Source organism: Scedosporium apiospermum (assembly GCF_000732125.1).
Source record: "Scedosporium apiospermum strain IHEM 14462 chromosome Unknown SEQ_SAPIO_0121, whole genome shotgun sequence".
Lineage (NCBI taxonomy): Eukaryota > Fungi > Ascomycota > Sordariomycetes > Microascales > Microascaceae > Scedosporium > Scedosporium apiospermum.
In genome coordinates this window covers 311,431-338,439 of record NW_015971822.1, presented here as the reverse complement: position 1 = coordinate 338,439, position 27,009 = coordinate 311,431, and the positions used below count along the sequence as shown (strand labels likewise).

General features: G+C 53.1%; 7 protein-coding genes across 7 annotated transcripts; 1 reads left to right on the top strand and 6 right to left on the bottom strand.

The window, feature by feature from the left end:
* Window positions 1-267: 267 nt before the first annotated feature.
* SAPIO_CDS8162 (uncharacterized protein) lies at window positions 268-1,884 on the bottom strand (the record flags this gene model as incomplete). The annotated part of the gene is made up of 2 exons (XM_016789856.1): window positions 268-1,738; window positions 1,814-1,884. The coding sequence occupies 2 exons, from the start codon at window positions 1,882-1,884 to the stop codon at window positions 268-270; spliced, it is 1,542 nt and encodes a 513-aa protein (XP_016640119.1).
* A 1,027-nt stretch (window positions 1,885-2,911) lies between these two features.
* On the bottom strand, window positions 2,912-4,136 carry SAPIO_CDS8161 (Uncharacterized protein; the record flags this gene model as incomplete). Its single annotated transcript, XM_016789855.1, has 2 exons — window positions 2,912-3,697; window positions 3,777-4,136. The coding sequence occupies 2 exons, from the start codon at window positions 4,134-4,136 to the stop codon at window positions 2,912-2,914; spliced, it is 1,146 nt and encodes a 381-aa protein (XP_016640118.1).
* Window positions 4,137-5,315: 1,179 nt separating this feature from the next.
* On the bottom strand, window positions 5,316-10,233 carry SAPIO_CDS8160 (uncharacterized protein; the record flags this gene model as incomplete). Its single annotated transcript, XM_016789854.1, has 11 exons — window positions 5,316-5,622; window positions 5,694-5,758; window positions 5,843-5,867; window positions 5,956-5,989; window positions 6,047-6,079; window positions 6,149-6,337; window positions 6,404-6,469; window positions 6,541-6,564; window positions 6,643-6,837; window positions 7,280-7,576; window positions 7,959-10,233. 11 exons carry the CDS (start codon window positions 10,231-10,233, stop codon window positions 5,316-5,318), a joined length of 3,510 nt encoding a protein of 1,169 aa, XP_016640117.1.
* A 909-nt stretch (window positions 10,234-11,142) lies between these two features.
* Window positions 11,143-12,444, top strand: SAPIO_CDS8159 (uncharacterized protein; the record flags this gene model as incomplete). The annotated part of the gene is made up of 2 exons (XM_016789853.1): window positions 11,143-11,804; window positions 11,910-12,444. The coding sequence occupies 2 exons, from the start codon at window positions 11,143-11,145 to the stop codon at window positions 12,442-12,444; spliced, it is 1,197 nt and encodes a 398-aa protein (XP_016640116.1).
* A 551-nt stretch (window positions 12,445-12,995) lies between these two features.
* Window positions 12,996-15,477, bottom strand: SAPIO_CDS8158 (Acyltransferase; the record flags this gene model as incomplete). Its single annotated transcript, XM_016789852.1, has 2 exons — window positions 12,996-15,095; window positions 15,280-15,477. The coding sequence occupies 2 exons, from the start codon at window positions 15,475-15,477 to the stop codon at window positions 12,996-12,998; spliced, it is 2,298 nt and encodes a 765-aa protein (XP_016640115.1).
* Window positions 15,478-17,920: 2,443 nt separating this feature from the next.
* SAPIO_CDS8157 (RING finger protein) lies at window positions 17,921-20,104 on the bottom strand (the record flags this gene model as incomplete). The annotated part of the gene is made up of 3 exons (XM_016789851.1): window positions 17,921-18,717; window positions 18,929-19,052; window positions 19,166-20,104. 3 exons carry the CDS (start codon window positions 20,102-20,104, stop codon window positions 17,921-17,923), a joined length of 1,860 nt encoding a protein of 619 aa, XP_016640114.1.
* A 1,142-nt stretch (window positions 20,105-21,246) lies between these two features.
* Window positions 21,247-26,590, bottom strand: SAPIO_CDS8156 (1-alkyl-2-acetylglycerophosphocholine esterase; the record flags this gene model as incomplete). Its single annotated transcript, XM_016789850.1, has 7 exons — window positions 21,247-24,766; window positions 24,838-25,380; window positions 25,437-25,461; window positions 25,517-25,705; window positions 25,760-25,806; window positions 25,872-26,285; window positions 26,538-26,590. The coding sequence occupies 7 exons, from the start codon at window positions 26,588-26,590 to the stop codon at window positions 21,247-21,249; spliced, it is 4,791 nt and encodes a 1,596-aa protein (XP_016640113.1).
* Window positions 26,591-27,009: the final 419 nt, after the last annotated feature.

Below are 27,009 nucleotides of genomic sequence, written 5' to 3'. Positions count from 1 at the left end.
GATCTTGAGACTTGGGACATGAGCCATGGTTTCTTTTCATCTATGTTTCGCTCGGATGGGGCCTACTGCATTTGGTCGTCTTTTGTATGATGCGTTATGTGTAATTGGCAATAATTAGCTTGTAATAGTATACCCATGACTCTGTCGCCTTGTTTATATCCATCCCCCTCATTATATCCTCAGTCCCAGTATTAGAATCGTCGTCTGCACGCTTGCCATGGCAGAAACCAACAAGAAAAAGACATTACGCTGTATAGGTAGACAGATCTACTCCTCATCATCCTCAACCAACCCAACAGCCTTAACACCCAGCCTCTCCTCCCACTCCAACCTTAACCTCTCCATAGCCGCCCAACACTCCCTCCCAACACCCTCAAACTGCGCCCTATCCTCCTCAGTCAAATCCTTAGCATACGCCCACCTGCCCACGGACTTCCTCAAAAACCCTTCCTCCCCCTTGACGGTCTTGGCCCTCCTCACATCGCCCTCGATCTTCCCCTCCCACCCCCACCCGTCGACCTCGGTCTTCTTGGCGGCGGTGCGGCCGAATCGGTTACAGGCCGACCCCCACTTGACGCGCTCGGCGTGCTCCTCGTCGAGGACGTCCTGCGTCTCGAGGGTGAGGGTGACGGGGGCGACGGCGGCGGCGTAGCCGTCGACGGTGTGCCAAGGGGATCCTAGCCAGCGGACGAAGAGGAGGGCGAAGCGGTAGAGGAGGAAGAGCCATGAGGGGAGGGGAAAGAGGGTGGTGGCGAGGACGCCTGGGTGGGTGAGGTAGACGCGGGGTCTGTAGCACTCTTCGACGACGTCGCCCTCTTCTTCTTGTTTGGCCTGGTCGTCGTTATCTCGATGACGGCGACGGGAGGGCAGGCGGAAGTAGTTTTTCGACACGGGGAAAACGGAGGGAAGCGTACACGTGAGGGCGAGGACGTCGGTGAGGCGCTTGGAACTCTCGTAGGCGCTGGGTCTCTTGATGCATTGGAGGTCGTCGAGGTGCAAGTCCTTCCTCGACGGTTCGATGCTGCTCGTCCAGATGATCTTCCCAGGACTCATGATATCGCCGTCCCTCCTCGCAAGAAGCGGCAGCAGCGCGTGACCAAGTACGTAATGGCCAAACACGTTTGAGCAAAACACGGCTCCCAACACGTCCTTATCTCCGTCCTTCTCCCCCGCCGCGCTGCCGCTTTCCTTCCCAGCACTCTTCTTCACAACGCCCTTCTGCTTCACGACAGCCCCGGCACTCGACACCTTGAAATCCGGCCACGTAACAGCCTGCACAACCCCCTCGAAAAGACACATCCTCGCCATGCCAAACCAATCCAAGCCATCCCACCCGCCAAACCCAGCATTGAAAATCACAGCATCCAACCTCGGCACCCTTACATCCGTCAAATTATCCGCCATGCCATCCTCATCGGGCGGATTGCTCACCGTACCCCTAACGAGCCGCTCAGCGAACCCGTACACGCTCTTGATGTCGACGAGATCGAGCTGCGGGCTCAGGATGTGCACGCGGCGAAAGGTCTGGGGCCAGATGTAATTCTCCTCGCCGCCCGATCGCGAGCGCAGGTTTCCTGAGGTGCGGGCCGTCTTTTCGAGGTGGCGGCGCAGGGCTAGGATGGTTTCACGGGATTTGGAGGGCGAGCGCGTCGTGGGGAGGAGGATGAGGTGGTGGGTTAGGGGTCTTTGGTGGAGGAATTCGTCGATGAGGCGTTGGCCTATGCCGAGTCCTACACCACTGGATTTGGGGGGGAAGGCGGGCAATGGTTAGTCTATGGACCGAAGGGGAATGGGGTTCGAGGGGATGGTTTACCTGTTTGCGCCGGTGATGAGGACGAAGAATTGTTCGTGGCTAGGGACTGATTCCCAGGGAGCACGCGCCATTTTTGCTTATTTTTTATTTTTATTTTTTTTTTCTTTTCTTTTTTCTAGACAAAGGGGATAAGGAGTGACTGGGTTGATTGTAATCCTAAAAGGAAGGGAAGAGACAAATGCGTCTCGATGTCGTTATGGGCGTCGTGGTAGGGGAAAAAAGTCGGTCGAGGTTCGAAGGTTGCCTGCCTGCCGCTGCCAGGGGTTTGTTCGATTTCTGGCTTGGCCTTGTCTTTTCTCGGAGTTTTCAATTTGGGGCCTGTGATTCCCCGGATTCGGAGCTGGAGCTCTCAATTTTTGACCAGTAGGAGCCCCAGACCAAGTGACACTCTTCCACACACAAGAAGCTCTCCCAGTGTAGAGGAGACAGAATAGAAGAGACAGAATCCCTTGTGAATACTTTTCGAAAATATTTGGGAAGAGAAGTTGGTCTTCATCGATCTCGGTGCCTTTCTTTGTTACAGAGTTCGAAATCAGCGTCGACGATAAATGCCCCATCGAATTATTCCAGGTCGCCGCACCTTCATCCACTACATCCCCAACAAGGCGCGAATCGCCCTATAAAAAGGTCGAATAGAAGAAGACAAGGTAGGGGATTGGTTTAAAAAAAAATAAGAGGAATTTATCTTAAATAAAACGTGTAAATAACTGAGGGTTTTAGCGTTCGAAAATGGAACGGAAAAAGAACGGATTTACGAGCTTCACGGGAAAGCATTGCTACGCTTTAAACCCGCCCGTCACTCTGGCCATTGAGCGTTCCGGAGTCTGATACCGCTGGGATATATATCTCAAACGGCCGCATTTCTCCTTGAGCTACTCGGTTGGAGATTATCGCTGATATGACTCGAACAAGTCAGTTCATAGTATCTTCCCTATTTCTCGAGCACGATCTAGGCCACGCTTCTCGGGCTCATATGCAAAGGCGAAGTAAGTAAGTCTCTCCACGCTGCCGGCTTTTTAAGTACCCTATATATCGCTTTATTCACATAGTCATACCTTTTTCCATGGCTGTAAAGATCTCTCCATATCTCCAGCTTTCTCACCAGCTCAGCAGCCCTTTCTCCCTATCAAACCCTCCCCGAAGCTGACTCTCCGGCTTTACAACCTTCCCCTGCAAAATCGTAAACCTCACGATATTCTCACAATCCTCCGGCTTCACCCTCGCCAGCCAAATACACTGCGCAGCGCCTACATCCCCTTCCTTCTCCTCCCCGTTCTCTTGCTTCTTAACCTCGGGAAGAACATCACCCCCAACCTTGGCCCTCTCCACGGCATCAATCCCAAACGCATCCGGCCTTCTATACACCATCATGTTGGCCGAGTACTTATGCCCGCCCACATGCGAAATGAAATAAATCCCCACGCCGCCAGGCCTCTCGTCGTCGAGATCGCGGTACAGCCCCAGCGGGCGGAGATGTCTTTCAAGCTCTTTCCTGATTAGGGGCGCGCTTTGGCCACATCGAGCGTCGCGCGTCTTTTGGGAGCAGAGGAGGACGAGGACTTGGTGCGGACAGGGGCGGGAGGTCATGGGTGGTGGTAAGGATGGGTCAAGTTGGTTGGACTGATGTTGTGCTGTATCGTCTCCGTTTTGTGTCGTCGCCGTCGTTGCTGTCTTTTCCGGAACGGATTTAGGTAGCGTAAAAGGTTCGAGAGGCGATGTGTTCGTTGGGGCGTTGTTGATGAACTCGTCGATTAGGAGGGGTACCCTCTTTGGCGTGACGTGATCTATAAAAGTAAACGCCGGCAGCAGCAGGACCGTCGTGGGCTCGGAGTAATCCGCTACGCCGCTCGGCGTAGGGATATTCGACGCCGAGAGCTTCAACTTCTATGCTCTCTCTCCATGGTCAGTTACTCCTTTTCCCGAAAAGAGAGACAAACAAGGACCTCTCTCATCACGCACATACCCCGTTCTTAGGCCCCGACGCCTTCCCAAAAGCCTCCATCACACTCCTCTTCTCATGCTCCACTTCCCTCACCCAATCGCTCTTCCCCGTCGCCACCAGAAGATGCGTATCCCATGCTTTAACAAACCCGTACAGGTCGTCAGACTCGTCGATCTTGAAGTTCCTAGGGTACCGCACCGTGCACGACTCGCAGTCATGCGAGCACTCGTCGCCGTCGACTGAGGGCTCCGTCTTGCGGAACAGGTCCGTTAGGGGCGCGGGACCGTCGGCGGAGCGGTTGCCGGAGACGGTCATGGCGAGGGATTTGGTGGAGTTTATGAGAGAGCGGATGCTCCAGGAGGGTGTGGGGTTTGAAGCCATGGTTTTTACTGGGGTAGGTTTATGTGTTTATGTGTGCTTGGAGGTTTTGTTAGTTGTGAGGGATGTTGCGAGTTTGTGAGATGGGATTGGGGGGGGGGGGGGGGGGGGGGGGGGGGGGGGGTTGTTGGCTTCTTGGTTGAAAATGTTGAAGATGGTTGAAAAATGGCACCATTTATCAATCTTATCAATCAGGACAAGACAAGAGTGAGGGAGGAAAAAAGAAGAGACGCTAAGCTGAACAGCCAGTCTTCTGGATGTCCTGCCAACTAACTTGTTTATTATATTCGGCAGAGAGAGAAGACAGACTTGCTTTTGGAATGAATCAATTGCGTCGTCATCCGTCGTAAATCGTGTCTGTAGTTTAGATATTTTGGTTCCCATTCCACCATCTGCTTCTGCTCGACGTTGTTTGCGGGACCATTTTCGGACGTAGCGACGCTGAATTATTAATATCCCGAAGCCCAAGTTGAGACAATCTCGAACGACGACATTTGCCTTTGCCATTGAGCAATCAAAAAGCGAGAAAAAGGAACTGGACTGTGGTCTGTGGACTGTGGTGCGGCTCTTTCGCCATCGGAGTTAACCCATGCCACAAGCCACTGAATTCCCCACCATCTCCGATGGCCGAAGCGAGAGCTCATTGAAACCCTGAGCCGCGTAACGACAAAGAGAACGGGAGAATGGGAAAAGGGGAGGCGACTCTCTTGGCTGACCCGATCGAGAGGCAACCAGAGACAGAGAGGCCAACGCAATCACCGGTATCCGATTAAAATTCCGACCGTCGTCGTCGTCCCAAGGAAAATCATCATTCCACTCCACGTCACGTCACTCCGCGCCTCCTTCGGTCCACGATGCATCCTCACGATTCGCTTTTGATCGCTCACACGTCGTCTTTTGCGACATGAGCATAATTATATCTAATACCTCTCGTCTTACTGGCTACGTAGATCCAGCCTAGCAGACTCCGCAATTTCACCCGGCTTACAGAGACACGCAGTACGTAGTGCGGCTCCCAGGGGAAACGTAGTTGACATATCCACTATCTCGGATGGTCTTAATCGAACCTTACCCTAGAGGTCATACTTAAACTAATTGTTTGCAATGCAATGTTGAGATGGCGGGTTGGAATTTATCAACACCTTGCCTGTGATATTAGCTAGTTTACGCATATAAAAGAACTCACATCAACGTCGCGCCGTCCCGCTCCTGCATCTCAATATCCCTCGCCCGCGACTCCTCCTCCGCCCCCAAGTCCGACTCCAACTCGAAGTCGTAGCTGAAAATGGCCCTCGAAAGGCGTTTCCGATCTTTCAAACCCCCCCGGAACTTGGACAGCCCGGCATGAACGGAACGAAACTTTTGGGGGAAATTCTCCGAGGTGACGTTCATCGTCTCACGCACGAAGAATAGGGCGACGACGAGGGCGGCTAGCATGGACCCGGCGAAGATGCCGAATAGTCCCGTCCACCCTACCGATGCGTGAATCCTGTAAGAACGTCGCGTTAGGCAACAACCTGGGAACGGCCGGAGAATTTGATGAAACAGTAGGATACATACGCTGGGAAGAACCCGATCCATAATCCCATGACCAAGTAGTTTGCGGCGAGGGGCACAAGCGCGACCTGATTCCACGTTAGTTACTGAAGCCTTTTTTTTTTTTTTTTTTTTTTTTTTTTTTTTTGGTCCGACGCGGCTGGTTGACTTACTTCCTCCCGTCCCCGTATCGGGACCCTACAACCGGTGTTAGTACACATCAAATATATTCCGTTTAAACCCTTAGAAAGGTATAGAGGGGGAAGAAAGTCCAAAGGAAACTTACGTCTCCGCAATCAAGATAAATGGTACGGGAACTGCTATACGCTCAGTACTAATTCTCTCAAACAAGACTTGGTGGCATAGCTCCAACTAACCGATGCCAGGGGCTTGGAAAATCACGCCGCCAACTTCAACCCAGTTAGCAAAATCAGCAAAAACGGAACGGCAGTGGTGCCGATGAAGTTTGGAGAACTTACCAATGCAAATAGTCACAACGATCGATTTGGTGCTGGTGCTAGCTGTAGATTCTGGCCCCGTCTGTCCCAAAACCTCATTGAATACCAAAGCCAGGAGAATGAAGGCAAACGCAATTGGGAGTGTGCGGATTAACGTCTGTCTTCGTCCTATACCTTCGGAGACGATAGGGGTACCATTTATAAGATAAACTGTTAACAAGCCTTCGGCAAGCGTTAGCAGTAATTGCAGAGTTGGGAGGAGAAGAAGTAACTGACTGATGATGGCAGGAAGGAGGTCCGTCTTGATCTCGTCCGCCAAGTTTGAGGTCTTAAACGATTCCACTGAATCACGGCGTTAGTGATAAGCGTGCCATTGGCTTGATTCCAAGGGTTCAAAATCAGAAATATCTCACCCGAATAGAACCCGAGAAGGCCAACTGCGGTACATCACCGATTAGCCTGCTGCTTTCTGCTTTCATAACGTGGGGGGTTTGCGTTAAGCTCTATCTACCTACCGCCGCAGAAATGCTGGATGAGGGCCACAGTCGTTGTGATAATAACTGCGTTGCGAACGTAGCGATCGAATACTATAGATTTAAAGAATCTGGTAACGAATCCCCAAGGGTGCCTGAGATCCAGCGTGGGGAGCCTTCGCGCCTCTTGCGGCTCGGCTTTAGCCGAAACGTACAGGCCGAACACGTCCCCCAGAGCTGGCAAGTAGTATCGTGTGCGACCCGGGGAAGAAGCCTTCGATCGAGGGCGCCGAAGTTTGGTGAATATCTCATACGCTACCATCGGATTGAAACTTGCTCTATTTTCCTGCACAAATCGATGTGGAGACTCCGGACAAAATTTGATCGAAAGGGCAAAGAGAGTTGACGCGGGCACGAAGGGTGCCCCCAGAAGAAGCCGTATCGTTAAGTCTTCCGATAACGTCTGGCTAAAAAGAATGTGCAATCCTGGGCCTAAGAGGGAACCGAGAGCCACAGAAAGGAGAATAAGCCGAATATATGCTCCGCGCATTCCGTACGGCGCTAGCTCAGCTGCGAGAAGTAGAGATGAGAGCATAAGAGTAGAAAGTCCTATGAAAGTAGAGGACGGCGTGTAAGAATGAAATACGAGCGATTTCCAACTATGAGTTGGCAAACTTACCAATTCCCATTACCGATCGAATCACTATCATCTGGGTCATACCAGGAGTGAAAGCAACTACCAGCGAAGGGATACCTAATAGAGCGGCGCCTAGTAGGATGCCCATGTGGCGGCCATAACGCTTGTTCATGAAAGCTGCGGGAACACAACCCACAGCTGCGGTCACATAAAGCAAGGTGTGTGGGGTGCTAGCCGAATAACTTGCACCGTCCTCTTGGCCTGTCGACTGGGATCCCTCTGTCTCAACCCAATATGATGGATGCTGCTGGAGGGAGTAGGCGGCCGATTGCGTCAAGCCTAAAAGAAAGACGTTAGCCTCCGCGTGTCGTGTGTGCTGAAGGTCCTTCAACGGCTAAACAAACCCTGTAAGAGGCCAGATAGACATAAAACAACGACAAAAAAGAAGGCGTATGTAGTTTCGACCCCTAGCCACTTGAAATTTCTCCTAATCACCCGCTCTGGGAATGAGGTTCGCGGTCCATTCTCGTCGTCCGTCGCGTATAGGTTAATCGAATAGCTATCCCGGAGATGTGTACGACGCAATGCTACCTTGCGGCGTGTACTTTGCGCAGCTATCAGAAAGAATAACCTGGTCAGTCAGGATGCACTTAGATCAGAGTCTTCTTGTAGCCTTCTTATATGGCTAACAATGCAGCAGGGGAATTCTCAGGCGTCCCACCTCGCGCAGCCGCCAGGGCGTCCCCGAGCAAGACATCGGAGAACCACTCGGCTTGGAAATGCATGGCGCAATTCTTCAACTCATCCTCCGACATTTTGGCTATTTCCCCACTAGGAACATAACGAGAAGACACGGCTGCTCGCCGGCGTTGGCCGCGGTTACGCTTTAACATGGAGTTTCGTAGATTGGTTGTAAATTGAAATGGCCTAACAGGCGTTAGCAGATGGAATGGTGGAAGTACGTCGGGGGCCGCATCTATCGATGACCGTTGAGGTTCGCTGTTGATATTCCTCAGCAGGCGTAACGCCAGCTCATGGTATCTTTCGCTCTTTGGTGAGATGGAATTCGGGGTGCCCATCTGACGCAGATGATTTCCCTCGTCGATTAATAGATATCGAAGCTGTGTCAAGACGACCGGAGAGGTCAAGTGTCGCGTGACAGCTTCTTTGAGAAGGACTGCCAAACTGTCTGGGGGCTGTTTTGCTATCGACGCCTCTAACAGTGACAGGTCCAGCCCCTTTGATGCGAGAGATTTTGCCTCTTCGGTTACGGCTCCAACGAGGGGGAATTGCTGAAGCAGACAAAACAGAGGCGACGGCATGTCGACATTGAGTATGTCCGGGCGGTCGAGACAGGCCGTAAACATGTCGGCGATGGGACTAACATAAACACGTCTTGCCGATATGGCGCGGACGACGCCAATCAGGAGTCCATCGGAGCTAACAACCCAGGAGCCAGAGTCACCACGCCGCAAAGCTCCGGCCGCTGCTTTTACAACCCAAACTTTTTCGAGAGCGCCTCCACTAACCGAGAGGAAAGAGGGCGTAAGTTGCAATTCTCCGGGATGCAAGCCCGACGAGGTGATGATCTGGACATGCCCGGGAACCAGACTATCGCTCACGCCGGTGATGTAGCGTCTCGTTTGTCCGTCAATGCCAATATACGAATTCGGGAGCGACTTATTTCTGGGTACAGGGACTAGTTTCCAGTCCGAAAATATGATCTCGCCGCCCGTAGCAGGAGGAAATGGGGGAGGTATTGGATCGGATCTCTCAGTGGGGGGCGAAGAACTGGTCTGCGTTCCTTCTTCCCCTTCGAAGCGAGCGTCAAGAACCAATGCCGAGTCGACATCATCCGAGTAATCCGCCTCGTTGATCTCGGATCCGTTGAAAGAACCGGTTCCCACGCCTTCGTCTTCATCAGGGTCTGAATCCGAATCCGAATCCGAATCCGAATCGGGTCGGTGCGCCGTCGTAAGAGCATACAGAGTGCCGTCGACCTCTATGACCCCGCCTATTGTCGACTCCCAGGGATCTTCATCGCCGACCCTCGTCTCAAGCCGTGATCCACACAAAGTTTCTGGGTGTGGTGGAGACTGGGACTGCCCATCTGACGCTGATTGTAAGTTGGGGGTTTTCTTGCCTGCCCCAGTCGCAAGTTTGACGGTGAGCTTCTCGTAGCAAATCTGCAACGGCTTGTAGAACTCTCGAATATCGTTCCGGGACAAAAACTTGTGCATGGAGATGATGTCCTTGTCTTTCTTGAGGCCACAGATACAAATTGCGTCCTCCGGCTGGCTGTTGCCGGATTGTGGCCGGAGGGAGACCAGCGTGAGGCTCATCGTCCGCGACGAGGCACCTTTAAACGAAATCAGGAGGGCTTCGTTAAAATGGGCGGTCCCCCACATTTTCCCAAATTGCATAAATGCTGTACGAGACACCTCACTCGCGAAGTTGTCCACCTCAAATGCGTCTATTCCCTCCTCCGACGCCATCCTCACGCTTTGTAATCTCTCGGAGATGCTCTTCGTAGGGCCTTTGACACGGCTTTTAACGATTGCCACTTCGGGAAATAGGCTGGCTGTGTTTTGATCTGGACTCGGTATTTGGATGCTCGCAGGCGGCGTCGGGGGGCGTGTAACCGCCGCTTGATTGTGTTGGATACTATCTTGGCCCGTCTCCGACGTGGTCTCGTTATTATTGGATGTGCTCGCTGCCGGAACCGAAGCAGGCGGGGCCGCATCGCGCGATTGCTCGCTACTCGGAGCTGGGGTAGGCAGAGCTTGAATGTTGGTGAACACACGGTTCTCCGGAGCCTTAGTGGATGGGGTCGATCTCCAACTCGAGGGGCTTAGTCGAGAGAAAAACCGTTTATACCAACTATCGACCGCCAGGATTTCGATATCCGCGATGTTGCCATTTGGAGGCTCGCCGGGAGCTTTTGGTCTGTCGAGGCTCCCATTCATCTGCTCATCCACCACCGCGGCCGTCTGCATCACGGTCGTCGCCGTCATTTACATGCGGGAGGGAAATATCCTATGCGTCACATCGAATGGAAGCTATTGTCGTCGTCGTCGTCGAGTATGGCTACGAGACGGTTTGTCAAAGGATGAAGCTGATACTTCTTCATTTTTGAATGTACGCAAGTGTGAATGATCGGTCTTCTTTCTGAAACTCTGTCCAGCCTGGTGAGAGTACTTCGCACGAAGCCGGAGGATGGAAACCCTGCACAAAGTTGACAATATTCGATATTGGCGTCCACCCTCCCGGGCTTTCGAGTGTTTGCTCGCCAATCATTAGCCACGGTCAGCAGGGGCACTGTTACAGTTTGATCAGATGGGCATTGAGCTGAAAAAAATAAAATGCGCCGAGGGCGCATAATGGGAAAAAGAGGAAATTTGAGGCGGAAGGTCAAGGGTCCTCGCCCGCAGCCCTGCGGGTTGCCAGGTCTGTAATGGTGGGTGGAGGCCATCACTAGGAGGAGGAAGATGGCAAATTTCACCCTCGGTTATAATACCTTAAGCGCTGAAAGGATATGAGTTGTGAAGATAAGAACTGAAGTCTGAGTCGGGAAGCAGAGAGTCGAGGGGAAGATGTGGTGAAGGAATGCACGTGGATGTGTGTATATCATGAACTGGTTCGTCAAAATAGACAAGCAATCCGAGCTACTATTGAGATCCTTGCTCGCCTCGGACGCCCCTGGCCAGTAATGGTCATGAATTGCTGCTTTTAAACAGGTCTGTCACAACGGTCGCATGGTGTTGCTTTTTATTGATCCCGCTGTACTTCGTACGTCTTCGTAATTATGAGGCGAACAGGCGATCCGGCGATCTCATCCACGTCTATGCGACTTTTCTCATAACAATCGCACACGTTCGTAATCGCCCCTCACACACGAATACACCATGACTGAGAGGAGTCCATTCTCCCAAAAGCTTTCGGAGGAGAGCAGAGCCAACGTGTTGGCCTGCCTCGGCGTAACGGCCGCCAAGGACTCGCCAGAGCTCACGGCATACCTCAACTACCTCCAAGCCGAGCTGCGAGGCGCCGAGAGGTTGAAGCCTAGATCAACCATACAGACCCACGACGATGCCACCCAACGCTTCGAGCTGTTGAAGAGTCACCCGCGGACCTCCAAGTCCGACATTGCCAAGCTCGGTCCGTCGCCGCCCAACTTCACGGACCTCGACGTCCTCGTGCGGGTGTTCCTCGTGACGGCGTGCCAGTCTCCGGGAACTGCAGGCGGGGGCGTGACGAACCCGTCGTGGCGGGGCTACGAAACGCTAGAAGACTACGTCAATCGTGTGTACCCGCAACGACCGCCCAGCGGCGACGGGGAGTGGGAAACTGTGGAGGCCGGGAAGCTGATGGCCTCATATTTGACATCCGAGGGGAGGATGAAAATCAAATGGACGGACCGGCTGTCGGACCATCTTGCCATAGCCCCGGGCCCTGACTGGAAAACTGTTCACTTGTTCCGCTTCCCGTTGTATCTCAAGAGCTGCCTTGAGAACCTTCAGTCTCTAGACACCGAGTCTAGGCAAGTCTGTCATAAATGCCTCGAACGGTAAGTTACTGGCGTGCGTTAAAGACAGGGCAACATTTTTCTCTCCCTACCTTTTTTTTTATTATCGCCTTATCCATCCAGTTGCTGACTTCGATCCCGCTACAGCGGTTGCCTGCCGTTTCCGCTCTTACATGAGACGTTGAGGACGTACAACTTAATCTTCCCGCTGAGCGACCTACCGTCGCGGAAGGTACTCAAAAGAAGTCTCAGCGACGTTAGCAGCGAGCATTCGGACCAGTTCTTAGACCTTTCCTCGATGCCCGACACGCACGAGTGGCCGGAGGAAACTCATCCCGAGGACCTCCTCAGCCTGTACGAGCAGTATCCGTTCTGGGGCAGGAGATTGGAAAGTCTTCTCAGGGGGGTGGACAACCCCAAGCCGACGACGGCGTTTGAGAAGTGGGCAAATAGCCACAAATCCCAATGGTGGGACACTTGGTGGGGAATGCTGGGCATAGGCATCGCCCTTACCGTGGGCCTCTTGTCGCTCGTCCTCGCCGGCTTACAGGTGTGGTTGACCTATTGCTCTTGGATAGATGATGTGAGAGCCCCGGGGTGCGGCTGGAAGGCGAAGTATCACCCAGCGGTGGAAGCGGCGGTGGAAGCGGCGGTGTCGAGGAGATACATTCTAGGAAGATGAGCCGGACACAGTCTAAGTTGGCATTTCGATACTGAACGTGATTTATAGGCCATCAATCTACAATACAGATACGCTACGCTAGCGTTCATCAGAGAATGACTATAAAATATCATAGACCTCTAAGGCATCTCTAGAGCTCGATCATAACCGCCAAGAAAATAGACCTGGCTCGTTTATTGCCCCTCCAACAACGAAGAAGAAGAAGAGGAAAAAAAAAGTTATCCAAGTTCCGCGCCAAAACCACACACGCAACGTACCCATCTCCATGCTTCTCGTTCCTTATTCCTATCACTCTCTTGCTGTTTCTACAAGTAAGCCGTGTTTAAGTAGAAAATGATATAGTTGTTTCCCAAAAAAAAGATATCGCCGACCCAAGAATACAGAAAAAGAGACCCAAGAAAAAAGAGCAAAAAAAGGAAAAGCCAACCCCCGTTTTCATCGTAACAATAAACCACGCCAAAAGACAGCGCTTCTCACCCTTGGGCCTCATAGACCTTCTCCCTCTTCCTCCATCAAGAAAAGACCAAACAGTAAAACCCCCTCTCTCCAACTCACTCATTCTTCTTCCTCGCCTCATCATACTCCTCCTCATCCTCCTCCTCACTATCCTCCGCATCCACCACCATCTTCGCCGCATTCTTCCTCCTCCTCTCCCTCATCGCCTCCCTAATCCTCCTCGAAGCCTCATCAAAGCCCCCCGTCGAATCCAGCGTCGTAAACGCGCTAATCGGGAACCCCCCGCCACTACTGCTGCTCCGGCTCCGGCTTCTGCTGCGCGAGGGCGGCCTCGTCGAGAACATGCCAACGCCGCCGATGTTACTGTACGACTCGTTGCGCGGGAGACCCGCAGACGACTGGATCGTGGGGCGGCGCGAGAAGTAAGGTGGGGTCTCGGGCTCCAGGCCGAAGGCCGCCTCCTCGCTATCTCGTCGTGGTAGCCTAGGCTTAGCGGCGGTCCGTTCGTCCGCCGCCACCGCCGCCGTTATGGTAGCGTCGACGGGTTTCTCTCCGGGGCTGACGAGTCGTGTCCTCTCGAAATCGGGAAACATGTCCGGCCCGAGGGTGTTAATAAGGTCCGTAACGCGACGGCTCAGCTCGGCGCGCTTCTCGCGCAACGCGTAGATACTGTGCTGCGAGCTAGGGAGCAGACACAAAACAAGCGGCCTCAGCGACTTGAAGATATCCATGCCGACCTCGCCGACCCTGAAGGCCGCAAACGTGATGGCGATCATGACGATGAACGACACCACGTATACGAGCCACAGCGGCGCCCACTCCGGGACGATTCCCCAGATGCGATCCTGGTAGACCTTCAGCGTGACGATGATCGAGTAGAAGTGGTACAGCGCCGGCGCGAATGCCATAGCCACCAACACCTTCCACGTAGCCATGACATCTTTACCCTGGATCTTGACCGTCGACGCCGCGAGGGCCTCGCGCGCCTTTTTCCGGCTGATGGCTTTAGTGGCCACGAACACGGGCGAGAAGAGTACTAGCCCGGGCAGAACGCCGATGAGGAGGAGGCCTAGGCGGAACACACGGAAGAGGAGGGTGAAGATGACCCAGGGCACCGAGCGATTGGCGTATTCGACTTGGTGGTCGCGAAGATTGAGGTACTGAAGCTGCTTGTTGTATTTCTTGACGGCGGCGCGGAGTTCGATGATGCGGTCGTCGTTCTTGTACTTTTCGTAGCCGAGCGCGAGGCGGCGGTTGAGTTCAACCACGACGGGCAGCGGGAGGACCTTGCCGGTGGGGTTATAAAGTCGTCGTGCCGCCTGGATGAGCATGAGGGTATCGTAATCGGGCGTCGAGACGGTAACGGAACTAAGAGCATTGTAGACGGCGTCGAGAAGCTCGCCAATGGCTTCTCGTCGCTGATTATTCTTGTAGAGTTCGACCAAGCGGGGAGGGATGTGGAACGGCGCTCCGAACTCTACCACAGCTCGAGATCGGAACTTGTGCGGGTGGAAGTAGTTCATCCCAACGGGGACGATGGTCAAGCCGCAATCGGGAGCCTCGGCGAGAGCGCCCAGCGCCATGATAGCAACGCCGGCCTTGAGAGGCAGAAGCTCGGTGCGATCGTGGCTACCGCCCTCGGGGAAGATACCGACACAGCCACCAGCGCGCAGACGGGCAAACACAGCTTCGTAGACCTTGGTCTGGTCAATATGGGGCGCCAGCTTGAACTTAGTTCCCTTGAACCCTTCCTTAGCGCCCTTGAGCTCCTTGTTCAAGAACTTCCCGTCCGCGTCGATATCGTCGCGGCCCGTCAGCTGCTCCATGGGTATCTTTCCCTTCAGCGCCCTCTTAATGCGGATTTCCTCGGGTCCGATAATCTTGGCGATGTCAACGCTCGCGCCCGTCTTGCCCTTAACCGATGGCAGGAACAACATGCCGCCGACCTCGCCTTCACCCTCTCCGAACTTGGTGCCGACGCCGCGAATCAGTGTGGGATCGTTGATGGGATCGGGGAGGTATATCGTCCCCGTGGCGGGCTTGGCGGAATCCTGCGCTCGGCCGACGGGGACGGACCCGACCTGTCGGGAACCCCAGCCGATGAAGCCATGGACGGATTTTTGGGCGATGAGGAGTGAGACTCGACGGTTGGCTTCGCGTCGCAGCGTTCGTTGGAGGATAATAGCGTCGACGAACTAGAAAAAAAAAGCAGGGGCAGTGTGTTAGCTTGGAAGCGAGGAAGAAAGAAACACTAGCAGTTACACAGTCCTTGTTGAGTGCTGGGGTTTACAAGAAAAAGAAATAAACAAAACAAGAACAAAACGAAACGAAAAGCATGAAACATCATCACAAGCTGCACCGCAGATCTACGTCACTCACCTGATTGGCATGCGGAGCAGCAACAAACAATACAGGACCCTCCCTAGGCACCTTCCACGATCCTCTAGGTTGAATCTCTCTGAAAAACAAATCGATGACAATGCCGATAACCCACAGGAACACGTCGTACTTCCAGTTCACCATAGGATAGAGCTCCTTCGACGGGGGACTGCCCCCGCGCTCTGCGTCCCTCTCCATTGCGAATGGCGGGGGGGAGGAGAGGGGGAGGCTTCGTTTTGGAGCGGGCAATCCGGTAAGGTGAGGTCGGTTCGAAAGTAAGGCGGCACCGTAGGCAATGGTATGGATGTTGCAACAACCCAAAAAAGAGGTTAAAAACTGGTCGATAGAGCTGTTGATATGAAGACGTTGATATGGCTTGTGACAAGGGAAATATTTTGCGACTTCAAAGCTTTGAACCCTGGGAGATCCAACCGAGGGTAGAAAGCTCGTGATCTAGGCTGAATGTGGGGATTCGTCCGTCCAGGGTAGCACCCCGAAGCTCAGGGGCGGACGCGGGGAGTAAAGGTAATAAAAAGAAGCTTGATTCGTCTCGTGAAAGAAAGAGGAAAAAAGGTAAGAATGGCGAAGCGAGGGCGACGATGATTGTCGATAATAATGAGGGGGGAAAGGAAGCAAGGCCAGATTAGAGATTAGGAGAGAGAGGAGCAGAGGTACAAGTATCAACAATGATGAGATCAATCTCGTCACTCCACTCGGCCGAAGTCTTGTTTTTCCTCCTTTCCTTTTTTTCCTATTGCAGCACGCACTGCAGCCCTGAGTGTGCGGCTTCGAGTGTCGGGGTTGCAGTGCAGCGTCCTCGCAGCGCAGCGTCCTCGCAGTGGACGGACCAGGCCTAAGTAGCCAAGGAGCTCTGGTCAATCGATGCTTAGTGTTGGGAGCTACAAAGGAACGAAGCAGTATAATCCTGCCATCAATTGGTCGCTGATCTTTAGGCCCGCAGTCGCTCGATGGACACTATCAAAGCCTAGGTCAAACGGATTGAGCAATGGGCTCGGCGGCTCGGGATCGCCTATAAATGGAGACGCTAAATGGCGGTTCGGAGGCTGGGGTAAAAGAGCACAGGCATAGGCACAGGCAAAGACAGCTAAGACAACATAAACACCGAAATATTGAATCCCATGATTCTTGGGCGAATCCTTACTTCGTGCGAACTACAAAAGTCCGAGGTCGTGTCCGAAGTACGATGTACTTCGGATATCGGTTTTAATACACGACATCAACGATGCTCAACAGCTCCATCATCATCGCACTTTCCTGCCTTCGTCATGCTAGGATGATCACCAGATCCTAAAACCAGATCCAGAGTCTGGACTTGTCTATTCAATGTGTCAACGAAGTAATATCAAGTGAAATTCGGGACATTGGGCTCAGGCCACCACTCTGTCTCACTCGTCTCTGGTAGACATCAGCATCATCTTCCATCGCCAAAGCTGCGTGCTCCAGATTCGATGCTCTGTCGACGTCATCCTGTAGTCAATTAACCATTTGGATCTCCAAATCCGCCCATCTTTTTGCAACAACTTGCTCTATCACCTCAAGAATTGGAAAACCCAAGAATCCGGAAAGAAGCACATATGCATCTCTCATGCCACTCACTTCTTCCCATCGCCACCCGTTCCGCTCTTCTTCGTATGATGCATCAATAAGGTCCATCTCCACTCACTCCTGCCTCTCAAAAATCTAATACACATCGTCCCAAAGCACTTCTTGCCCCTAGTGATGTAGACACCAGCCCTCTCACATCCCGTGTAGCCCATTCAATGCCTGTTTCTGTTCCCTTGCATTTCTAGTATTTTCGCTTTACCGGCACCTCCGGCCACTAAAGTTCCCCACTAACACCGACTATATCCGCTTGGCACCGAGTTCAATGGTCCTCAACAAAAGGAAGCAACCTGCAGTTTGTGGAGGTGGCTGCAAATGCAATCAGACCTAAAGAAACTCAATTGATGTCTTGCATTTGTTACCGCCTCTCACTGCCATATCACAGGGATATATGAGACACCAACAGTCCAACATCTTAAAAAATCCTAGACCCCGACTTGTAAGGGCTACACTCGTGGTTTCTATGTATCCGCCGAGCCACGTCGAGGAGGCGCCGGCCGGCATGGTTTTGCCCATAGTTTTCAAAAGGGCCATGTTAGTGTCTTCTCTAGTGACATATCATCCATCATCCATCAACCATCGCCGCTTGGATCCTCGAATGATTAGATCGCCATTCACAAACGCACAAGGTGACCCCGTACCAACAACACGTTCCATATTCTTCTGGTCTTGGGGTAGAACGTTGGACTATCATTAAGAATCTCGCTGTTCTCAGTCCACCGCGATCGCGGTGTCTAAGCTATTGACCTCTCTGTCCTATCAGTCCTTGCGGGCTTGCGGTGCTATCCTCTCTTAAAAAACAAATGATACTCCCCATAATGCTATAATCCAATCCTCTCGCTGGGTATACCGTTTTCTTCTCCCATCTCAACGCCGTAAACCCATCGTGAAGCCTAAGCCCTTCTTATCCATTCCCCGCTGAGAGTATAATCGATGACCATAACATGTCAAAACCTCGAAGCAAAACTCGCTATTCCCACCGTCGTTCTCATTAATCGCAACCCTGGGACCCTAGGCCTCACTTCTTGCCCTTCCTCCTCCGGCTACTACTGCCAACCGTCGCCGTACCCTCCGCCAGCTCGCCACTAAGCAGCTGACCCGAAGCCTCTAACTCTTTCAACCTAGTTTGCCCCGATATGAACATACTCAAGTCGCGGTTGGTTTCCTTCATCTCTTCGAGCTCCTTAAGCCGCTCCTGATGCGCGTGCTCCTCCTTCTTCATATGTTCCACACGGTCTGCTAGGCCTTTACTCATCTGCCTCTCCTCCTGCAGCTCCTTGCCGAGCTTCCTGGCCAGGTCCTGCGCTTTCGTAGAACGCGCCTTCTCCCGCGCGAGATCCTTTTCGAGATTCGGCACTATTTCGTTCCGGAGCTCGGCGTACTTGTCTTCTACGACTCGCAACTTCTCGATTGCTGAGGTCGCGTCTGACACTGCCTTTTCCGCCATGAGAGCTGCCTTGTGTGCCTTGTCCGCTGCCTGTGCTATCTTTTCTTCGAAATAGACTCGCTGGGATTCGAGCTGGCTGGTCAAGAGGTGTGTATACTCCAGCCCCATGGCCTCGACCTTGGCCCGCGGCACAAGATCATCGTCCCCCGAGAAGTCTCCCCTAGTATGGCTCGGGAGCTCGACGACCTTGCCGTCTCCCTTGGCCCGGATGAGGCGGTGAACCCAGGTATCTCCCGCATAGTCCCACACGTGCTGTGTCTCAATCTCCAACGAGAAGCTGTGTGCCGTCTCCTTCCAGTGTTCCTTGGCATGCCCGCCCTTATATCTTCCGCATCCGACGTGTCCGCAGATGAGGCAAATCCATAGGTCTGAAGTTGAGTCACACACCGCACAAAGGTTGGATATCGATGAGCCAAATGGCGGTGCCTTGTTACCGGACGCATCATTGTGGGACGGGTTAGAGTACCTACACACCGGGCAGCCCGTCCCCGTCCAGTTTTGTAAACAGGAACAATGGAACACATGTTGGCATGGGATTGTCATTAAGCCGTTCGTATCATCCATGCGCTCTAAGCACACGGGGCATGTTGGGAGTTCGATAAGGTTGGGAGTCGGCGGTGGGAAAGGCTTGAGGGTGTATGATGCCATTGGTGCCCGTGATTGACTCTGCTCTGCTTCCCGAGGCCTCGTCGGAGTCTCGAAGCTAATCGATTTGACAAACACGACATGACATATCTCAGCCTAGACAACAAGAAATGCAAAGGTTAGATATTATGCACACGACAGAGAAACAAAGGGCCAGACGGATGAACTCACCACCATAGAATTAAACACCTTTCCGTTGAACTCCTTCTGCCACTCCTTGGCCTTGTTGCTATCGCGGAACTTCAATAGAACCAGGTACCGACTCATGCGAGATGTCATGACCATGCGGAAATGGGTAACATCGGACCTCCACTTCTCTCCAACAAACCCAAGGAATTCCGCCGGGAGAATGTAGCTAGGAACTGCCGGAATGCAGAGCGTCGTGCACTCATCCTCATTCAGTCCATCCGAGGAACCAACAGCAGGATCCAAACGCGCAGCCGGCATCTCCTCACCGCGGTAAAAGTGCACAACTCCCCAGCCAACCTCTGTATTTTTCGTTGGGATGGAGACAAACTCCGCTCTCGTAGAGGATCCATCACCCCCAAGTGTCGGCCCAAGCTCCAGCGCCGCAAACGCAGCGGCGTTAGGATTCTCTGCCGCACCCCCAGCCGCACTGGGACCTGCATCGCCCATCGTTGAGGGTTCTTCCTTGCTGTCCTTGTGCTCAAAATCGATGCTCTCGATTCTCACGCGACCAAACCTCCAGTCTCTCACTGCAGTCCGCGGACCAATAGCTGCAGAAGATGGCGGCGGTGGAAGACTCTTGGTCCGCTCTCGCCACTGCCTCTCCGGTATAATCTCGATCTTTCGATTGTCTTCCTGCTGCGGCTTCCTAGCAGCCCCGCAATCGATAACACCCGGCGAGGGGTTCGCAGAGGAGCTGCTTGGTGGATTATGTGGTGGTGCCGTAGCGAGTGCGGCGGAATAGGGACGCGAAACGGGAGTAGATGTTTCTCGGTGAGGATGTGAGGGGAGATCGTCGAAGATGTTCGTGGCGCGGGGGGGTAGCCAGATGCCCTCGGTAGGAGATGATTTAGAAGCTCCTCTATCCGTAGGATCAGAGGTCGGGTAGAGTTCGAAAGTCAGGTGGTAAAAGTACGACGGCATATCAAAGCCTTCAGCCAGACATGGCCGCTTCGTATCAAAAGGATTGCGTCGAGTAAAATATGCTCGGGACGTAGTTATTCGGCGGGATTAATTCGTACCATGAGATTTCGCAGGTGGGAGTTGGGAGGGTTTCGGAGAAGAAGAAACGGATTGGGGAAATAGTGAGGATGAGATCAAATGTTAGGTTCTTTTGCAAGGGCCCATGTGATCACTCTCGGCAAACGGGAAAGTACATTCGAGGTACGTCTCACAAGGCGTGTCGTTTGTCGGGAAAGAACAAGCTTGGGGGAGGATGTTTCCACTTAGTTTTGGTGGAAGGAGACAACTTCACAAGGCTATCTCACGGCCTAACACGCCCACTTTCAAGGAAGCAACGAGGCTTTATGTCAGAGTTGCCTGTTGCCCCACCAAGACAGACAACGCCCCACTAATTATTAGTGGGCAGGTTCAACCAGGGGTCAATGAATCATCATCGAGTCGCCACCTCAAGCCTAGCTCAACTCAGAAGCTACCACCATCTTTCCATGTCGACGTCACAGTTGATTTCGGACACACTCAAATTTACCATCACAGACTTAATACACAACATTGAACCCTTCGTGGATTCTTCGCTACTTGGGATGCAAGAAAAAAGAATTTCCATTTAAAAATGACTCAAAAAAAGAAACACACAATATCAGGGATTCGGTCGTCGTCACCGACTGCTAGTCTCACGCTCTGGAGCTTACAAGGCGAGAACGGACAGGATCGCGTACTTCGCATGAGTTTATGTCGTTTGAGCAAAGGAAGCTAAAGATGGAAGCTTGTGAGCCCTGATCTAGAAAATGGGACAGAGTCGAGTCGATTTCCGCGGGCTTTGGGAATCAGCCCCTGGCAAAGGTTGGTGTGACCCAAAACGTCAGAGTCGCCTGCCCTGACGCGCGACGTATTGTTTATAAGTCTTTCTCGGCACAGAACAGGCATCGACGACGGCGTCGACGTACGTGTGCTCTCCTCTCGGGTGCGTGACGGTGCTATCTAGAGCTCCTCTGGAATTCCTAGAGCTGGCAAGATTATTCTTGCCTCAATTGTAATCTGATTGTGTCCTCGCATAGTCAAGTGTAACCTAGTATTCATTACAACGCCTGGCCCAAGTCCACCTCTCAGTCAACACCAAGTGTATCAATCTCGTCGTCAGCGGTCCTAAAAACATCCCACAGGCTCTCAAACCCCTCAAACGCACTAACATCCCACACATCCAACCTCTCCGCAATGCCCCTCACATCCGCTCCAAAATCCACCAGCAACTGCACAACGGCGAAGAAGTCCGCCGACTTACTGGCCCCCCACTTCCGAAACATGATCTGCAAAGGAGACGCATCGCGCTCGACGCCGTACTCCCGCGGATCCGCAAGATTCGTCGCCTTCCCTCCCGGGTCCACCTCGTTCTCGAGTAGCAGCCTAACGATGTCGGGCGAGAAGTGGTCCTGGTTCGGGCCGATCCCCACGGCGATGTGTAGGGCGTTGATGGCGGGTACAGATCCTTCCCCGTCGGTGACTGGAGCATATGACTGCTGAGAAAACGGCGACGTGTCTTGCACTGTCGCGTGGACGGCGGCACCGCTGCGGATCAGGAGCTCCACCATGTCCTTCTGATGGGCTCGCACGGCTCCGTGGAGCGGCGTCCAGCCGAGGGGATCGCACAAGTTGACTTCGGAGCCGAGATCGATGAGGGCTTGGGCCAGAGCCATGTTTCCCTTTGACGCGGCGTGAAAGAGGAGTGTGTGGCCATCTAGGTCCCATGCCTGGAATATCCCGGAGTGGCGAATGGCAGCGACGCAAGTCTCGAAGGCGGCGGGGCCGTCTTGCGTGGGCGCAGTTTGGGATTCCCGCAACCAGTTGGTGAGCCAGGTGTCGGGTGACGGGTCGCGGGCCGCGTGGTTCACTAGCACTGCTAGGTTGTCCAACTTTCCGCATAGTAGGGCAAGGTGGATGGAATCTAGTCCCTCCTCCGTGCCGGTGTACATGTCCGCCCCGCTTTCGAGAAGGGCATCCAAATACGAAGTATCGTCTATCCCCCGTTCAACAGCCAGCTGGATTGCCGTCCTCCTCAAGTCGGTGCTCTCGTGGTTGATATTCACGCCGAGAGCAAGCAGCTCTTGGAGGGTCAGCGCATGGCTGCGGCGAGGAAATGCCTCAGAACCGGATGTATCGACCCATTTCCAGTCCCACCGGTGAGGGTTCTGCGCGGGTAGGATAGCGGAGGTCTTAGGGAAGATATTTTGTTTCCCTGGCACCAACCCCGCTGAAATGAGGATCCGGAGAAGCTCGTAGAAGCCATTCTCTGCGACAGTTTCGAAGATATCAGAGATATCAGAGATATCAGAAAGAGGAGACTGGTACCGGAAGGGCGCGCCGGCCTCGTGGAGAGCTTGAGCTAGGATCCAATTACGACATCGGATTGCCAAAGCCAGCGCCGTCGCGCCCGAGGCCGTCCCAGCTCTGAGAACATCTGGGGTAGAATTTCGGACAACCAATTTGGCAACCGCCTCTTTGATACTTAGCGATATCTTGTACTCATGAAACTCACTCCGGAACCCCTCACTGCTAAGAGCCCCCCGATGGTCACTGGATCCTTGGGCAAGAACATGAAGCGGTGTTTCAAGGTCTTTAGAAACCGCGCCGGGGTCGGCACCGAGGTCCAGCAAAGCCTGAATAACGTCCGGGTCCTCGGTGGCCATGGCATAGTGGATGGCTTGCAGCCCACGAGAGTCGCTTGAGTGAATAGATGCTCCCTTTGAAACCAGAGCCCTTAAAATCACCAAACCATGTCCTGGAGTGAGGGCTGTCCGCCATCCTCCGAAGGCTAGCAAATACATCAGGGGGGTTCGTTGGTACGTGTCCCTAGCTTCTACTTCAACGTTCGCCTCCAGGAGAATATCCACAATCTCCAGACTGCCCGTTCGGCATGCGTAATGAAGAGGCGTGAGCCCCCTCGAGTCAGTCGTCGTTAGGGGTAGTCCAGCCTGGCAAATGATGCGCATTATCTCCGCACTTCCACTGTATGCCGCCACATGCACATAGCTTGCACCCCGTGCCGATACCACATCGCCAGCAAGGTCCCTATCCAAGTCACGGCTTAGATCGAGAATAGACTTGACCAACTCTACATCTTCACACTGGATAGCATTGGTAAGAAGTTGCCTCCTCACCCCGTCAATTGGGGTCCTTTGCTGCATCTTCCACCAATATCCAATCTCGCCTTTTGAAAGCACGACCTTGGTCTGGTCCCACAATGCAGTCACTGTCTCTGTACTGAACCCAATATTTTGCATTTCGGACATATTGTCATATAATCTTGCCAGTTCCGCGAACGATTCCGTGTCAGACACCTCGGTGACCAGGTGGAAGAGGTTTTTGCACCGCTTCGGATTCGGCTGACGGAGAGCTTTTGCCTCCGCAACTGTGAGCTCGCGTATTCGATATGAAGGCTTTGCGGTTCTGGAGAGCTGAAGCAGCCGCAATGCGTACCTGAGCAGCAACGATGCCATGTCTGTGGCCCCGGCCAGGACCGCCCAGTGAACCGGGGTAAATCCACTACCGTCAGATTGGTTCAGATCGGACCCACGCTCTAGCAGCAACAGCGCAACTTCACAATGGCCGCGGACAACAGCCCAGAAGAGAGGTGTCCAGGCCGCCTTGTCTACGGCATTGATATCTGCTCCCTCGTCAAGAAGACTAGCAGTCAGATCGGCATGCCCATTCGACGCCGCCCAGTGGAGAGGCGTCCACCCGTGTGAATCAGTCCTGTTCAGCGCGTCTGCTTTTGCGGGTGCAAAGACGGGAAAGAGAGCGCTTCCTATGGGTGCGAGGGGCCGGCGCGAGAGAGGCCCACTCGCAGCGTCGGTTACCGAGGACATCTCCAGGCACTTGGGCAACAAGGTCGAAAACCCCCAGTAACATGCGACATGTAACATTGTCGCCTGGCTGGGCACGGTATTGACGAGGTCCTGAGCCGATTGGCTCTCTATATTAACGACAAAGTGGAGAAGTTGCCAAGAACTCTCAAGCAAGAGTTTATGGCTCAGAAATGTGATGAGCTCGGAGACCAGGTCCTCCTCAACCGGTTGGATATGATACCCGTAGTGACGTGTGGCATACTCCATAAACGGCATTGTGGTGATTCTTGATTTGAGCTCCTCAAGTGATTGGCAGGCACCCTTGGCCATTTCCGGGCTTGACATGTACCGCAAGCACGCGCGGCCAATCGTGATGTTCGACCTCGGAGTTTGTATATCGAGCTGTTCAATGAGAAAGTTTCTTGCGGAAGAATGGACCAGATCAACAGTCCGCGTTGACTTTGAATGAACGAGGAAGCCGAGGCATGACGACAAGATAGACTTGTCGGATTCCAAGTCCTCCGGCGTGTACTCTGGAGACTCGTCCAGGCTTGCAATTGCATGCTGAAGCTCACTCATATCGAGTGGGCGCCTTGAGTTGCAAATCCAGCTCAGGGCTGATATAGCCAGCCCTTTGTGTTCTTCATCTTGCTTGAGGATGCGGTCGAATGTGTCTCTATACGCTTCCTGGTAATTGGTGGGCATCAGGTCTAGCGCCTTACGAAGTTTTTTGACAGTGGTGGCGCTGCAGATCGAGTCCATGAGGAGGCGTGCCAGCAGAAACCTGTGTGATCCTTCAACAACTGACCCTCGGGCTACGGAGCCGAAAGGTGATTCAAAGGCATTAAAACTTACGATCCGTCGACTTGGCCCACAATTTTAGAGATAATCTCACTCTTTAGATTGTCGTTCAGGAGATCTTCATCGATTTCAGAGTCTTCTTCAAGTCGCCACTGGACGTACAGCTCCACGTCCAAACGTTCTGCGTGGGCATCGAGAAGAACCGCACTTTTCATATGAGTCTGGATGTTAGGCAGCTCACGACTGGAAATAATAATCCGGGATTTCGCTCTCAGAAACTCGGGTAAATGCTTTAGCAACTTGTTGAAATGAGGGAACTCGTCAAGGCCGTCAAGGACGATGTAGGTTCGGCCAGATGTGAGTGCAATATCGCAAATGACAGCAACTAGATCTTTGAGCAGAAGTGAAGCATTGCGGGGCATCTTTTTCTTGCGAAGGCCGATCGCCACTTGTGACACTACCGTGGGATGGGACAAGAGTTGGTGAGTTATGTGTCGGAGGACGTCTTGGATCGTCTCCTCTTGGTTGTACTGGAAGAAGTGATATGCGATGGCTGCATCGGGGCAAGAGCTCATGAGATCGTTCACAATCGTCGCACTATCCATGTTAGTATTCACGAATCCCTGATGTCCGCGTTATCAAAACCAACTTACGAGAGGACACTCTTTCCGGATCCAGCTGCGATATGTTAATATGAGCTCGCCTTGAAGAAAAGGTTAGGGAGTCAGCATACGAGGACCGTAAATCCAAATGGGCTGCTGCGATTCCAACGTCGGAGAGTCTCTCCATTTTATATACGTCTCTGAGCCGAGGAAGGTTGATCGAGTCCCAGGGCACATTGCCTCGAGCATGTTCTCATAAGAGATGGGCAACGTCTCATACTTCGGCTCGAACCACGCCAGGAAGTCCTCGAAGTCCTTGACTATTCGATTTTTCTCTCGTCAGCATATTGATTTCTGGTTCTCGGAATACGTACCATCCTTGATATCTCTTAAATGGCGGTAGTTTTCGATCGATACGGTTCTACAAGCTCCTTAGTTGGTAACTGGTGAAACATGAATGAACTACACGGATGATCAAATCCTCACAAATTGTCCGCAACAAGCGAAGATCCAAACAAACTGCCGAACCGATGCAACATCAGAACCTTCGCCTGCGTATCCGGCTCGGAAAACGGCCAGCTCAGCTTCTCCAGCATGCCGCGCAGCCCCCTCTTCTGGAGCCTTTCGGACAACGCCGACTTGAGGCTAGAGAGCTCATCGTGGCATTCGTTGATAGTCTGCGCGGACAGACCGGGGCCCGAGACGATTCCGAGCAAATCCCGTGATCCTGCCGCTTCGTACGCTTGTTGGAGCTTCAAGAGAACCGAGGTGAGGGTGGAGAGCTCCTGGATGTACCCGCTCCAAACTTTGGAGGAGCCCTTGACGCTGGAAACGTACTGGAAGCTCAGTTGCGATAATTGGATAGCGAGACTGACGAGTCCGGCTACGGAAGCAGCCGTGCTTAAGGGATCAGCCATATTCGATACCTCAGTTCGGCTTCGATTTCTTGACTTGGTGCTGGGAAGTCGAGATGTGGCAGCCAGCCTGGTCGACTTCAGCTCCAGAGAAAGCAAGGCGTAAGGAACAGCCCCGCGTATCACCAGCCAATCACAAGAGCCATCTGCGATTCGTGTGATATGCGATCACTGGAAGCAAGATATATATCTGTATCGAGCTGAATTCCCTTGTGAATGTAGTGGTGATATCGCCTACGAAACCGACGAGCCAAGATTGGAATCCGTAGATTCGAACGTCTGGCCCAGCATCGTGGGATTTTTTCATCCGCAAGTCAAATGTGTACGTGGGCAGCGCAGGGGTCTGGCATATTGAGACCGGCGAGTGCCGTATAGACGCTCAAGCGCCACAACATGCCGCGCAAGCCCAAGAAGTGATGGCTCACCCGCTCCACTGCTCTCGCGTGAGGGCCAGCCACACCGCGGAATTTCCACATAATCCCTTGATTCGCCTTGGTCTCACAGAACCAGCGAGCTGCTTCCTCTTGTGACGTAGAAACCAAAGGCTTAAAACTTTGACTCATTTGGTCCGGGACAGAGGGTGTTGACTTTCCGCTCTCTCTTTTGTTCGAGCTTCCAGATGTCAGTATGCTAGGGCGACCAAGATGTAGAGCCCTAGTCCTAAAACCAAGATCCTGGATGTTGAAGGCGGATGTAAGAAGATGGTACTC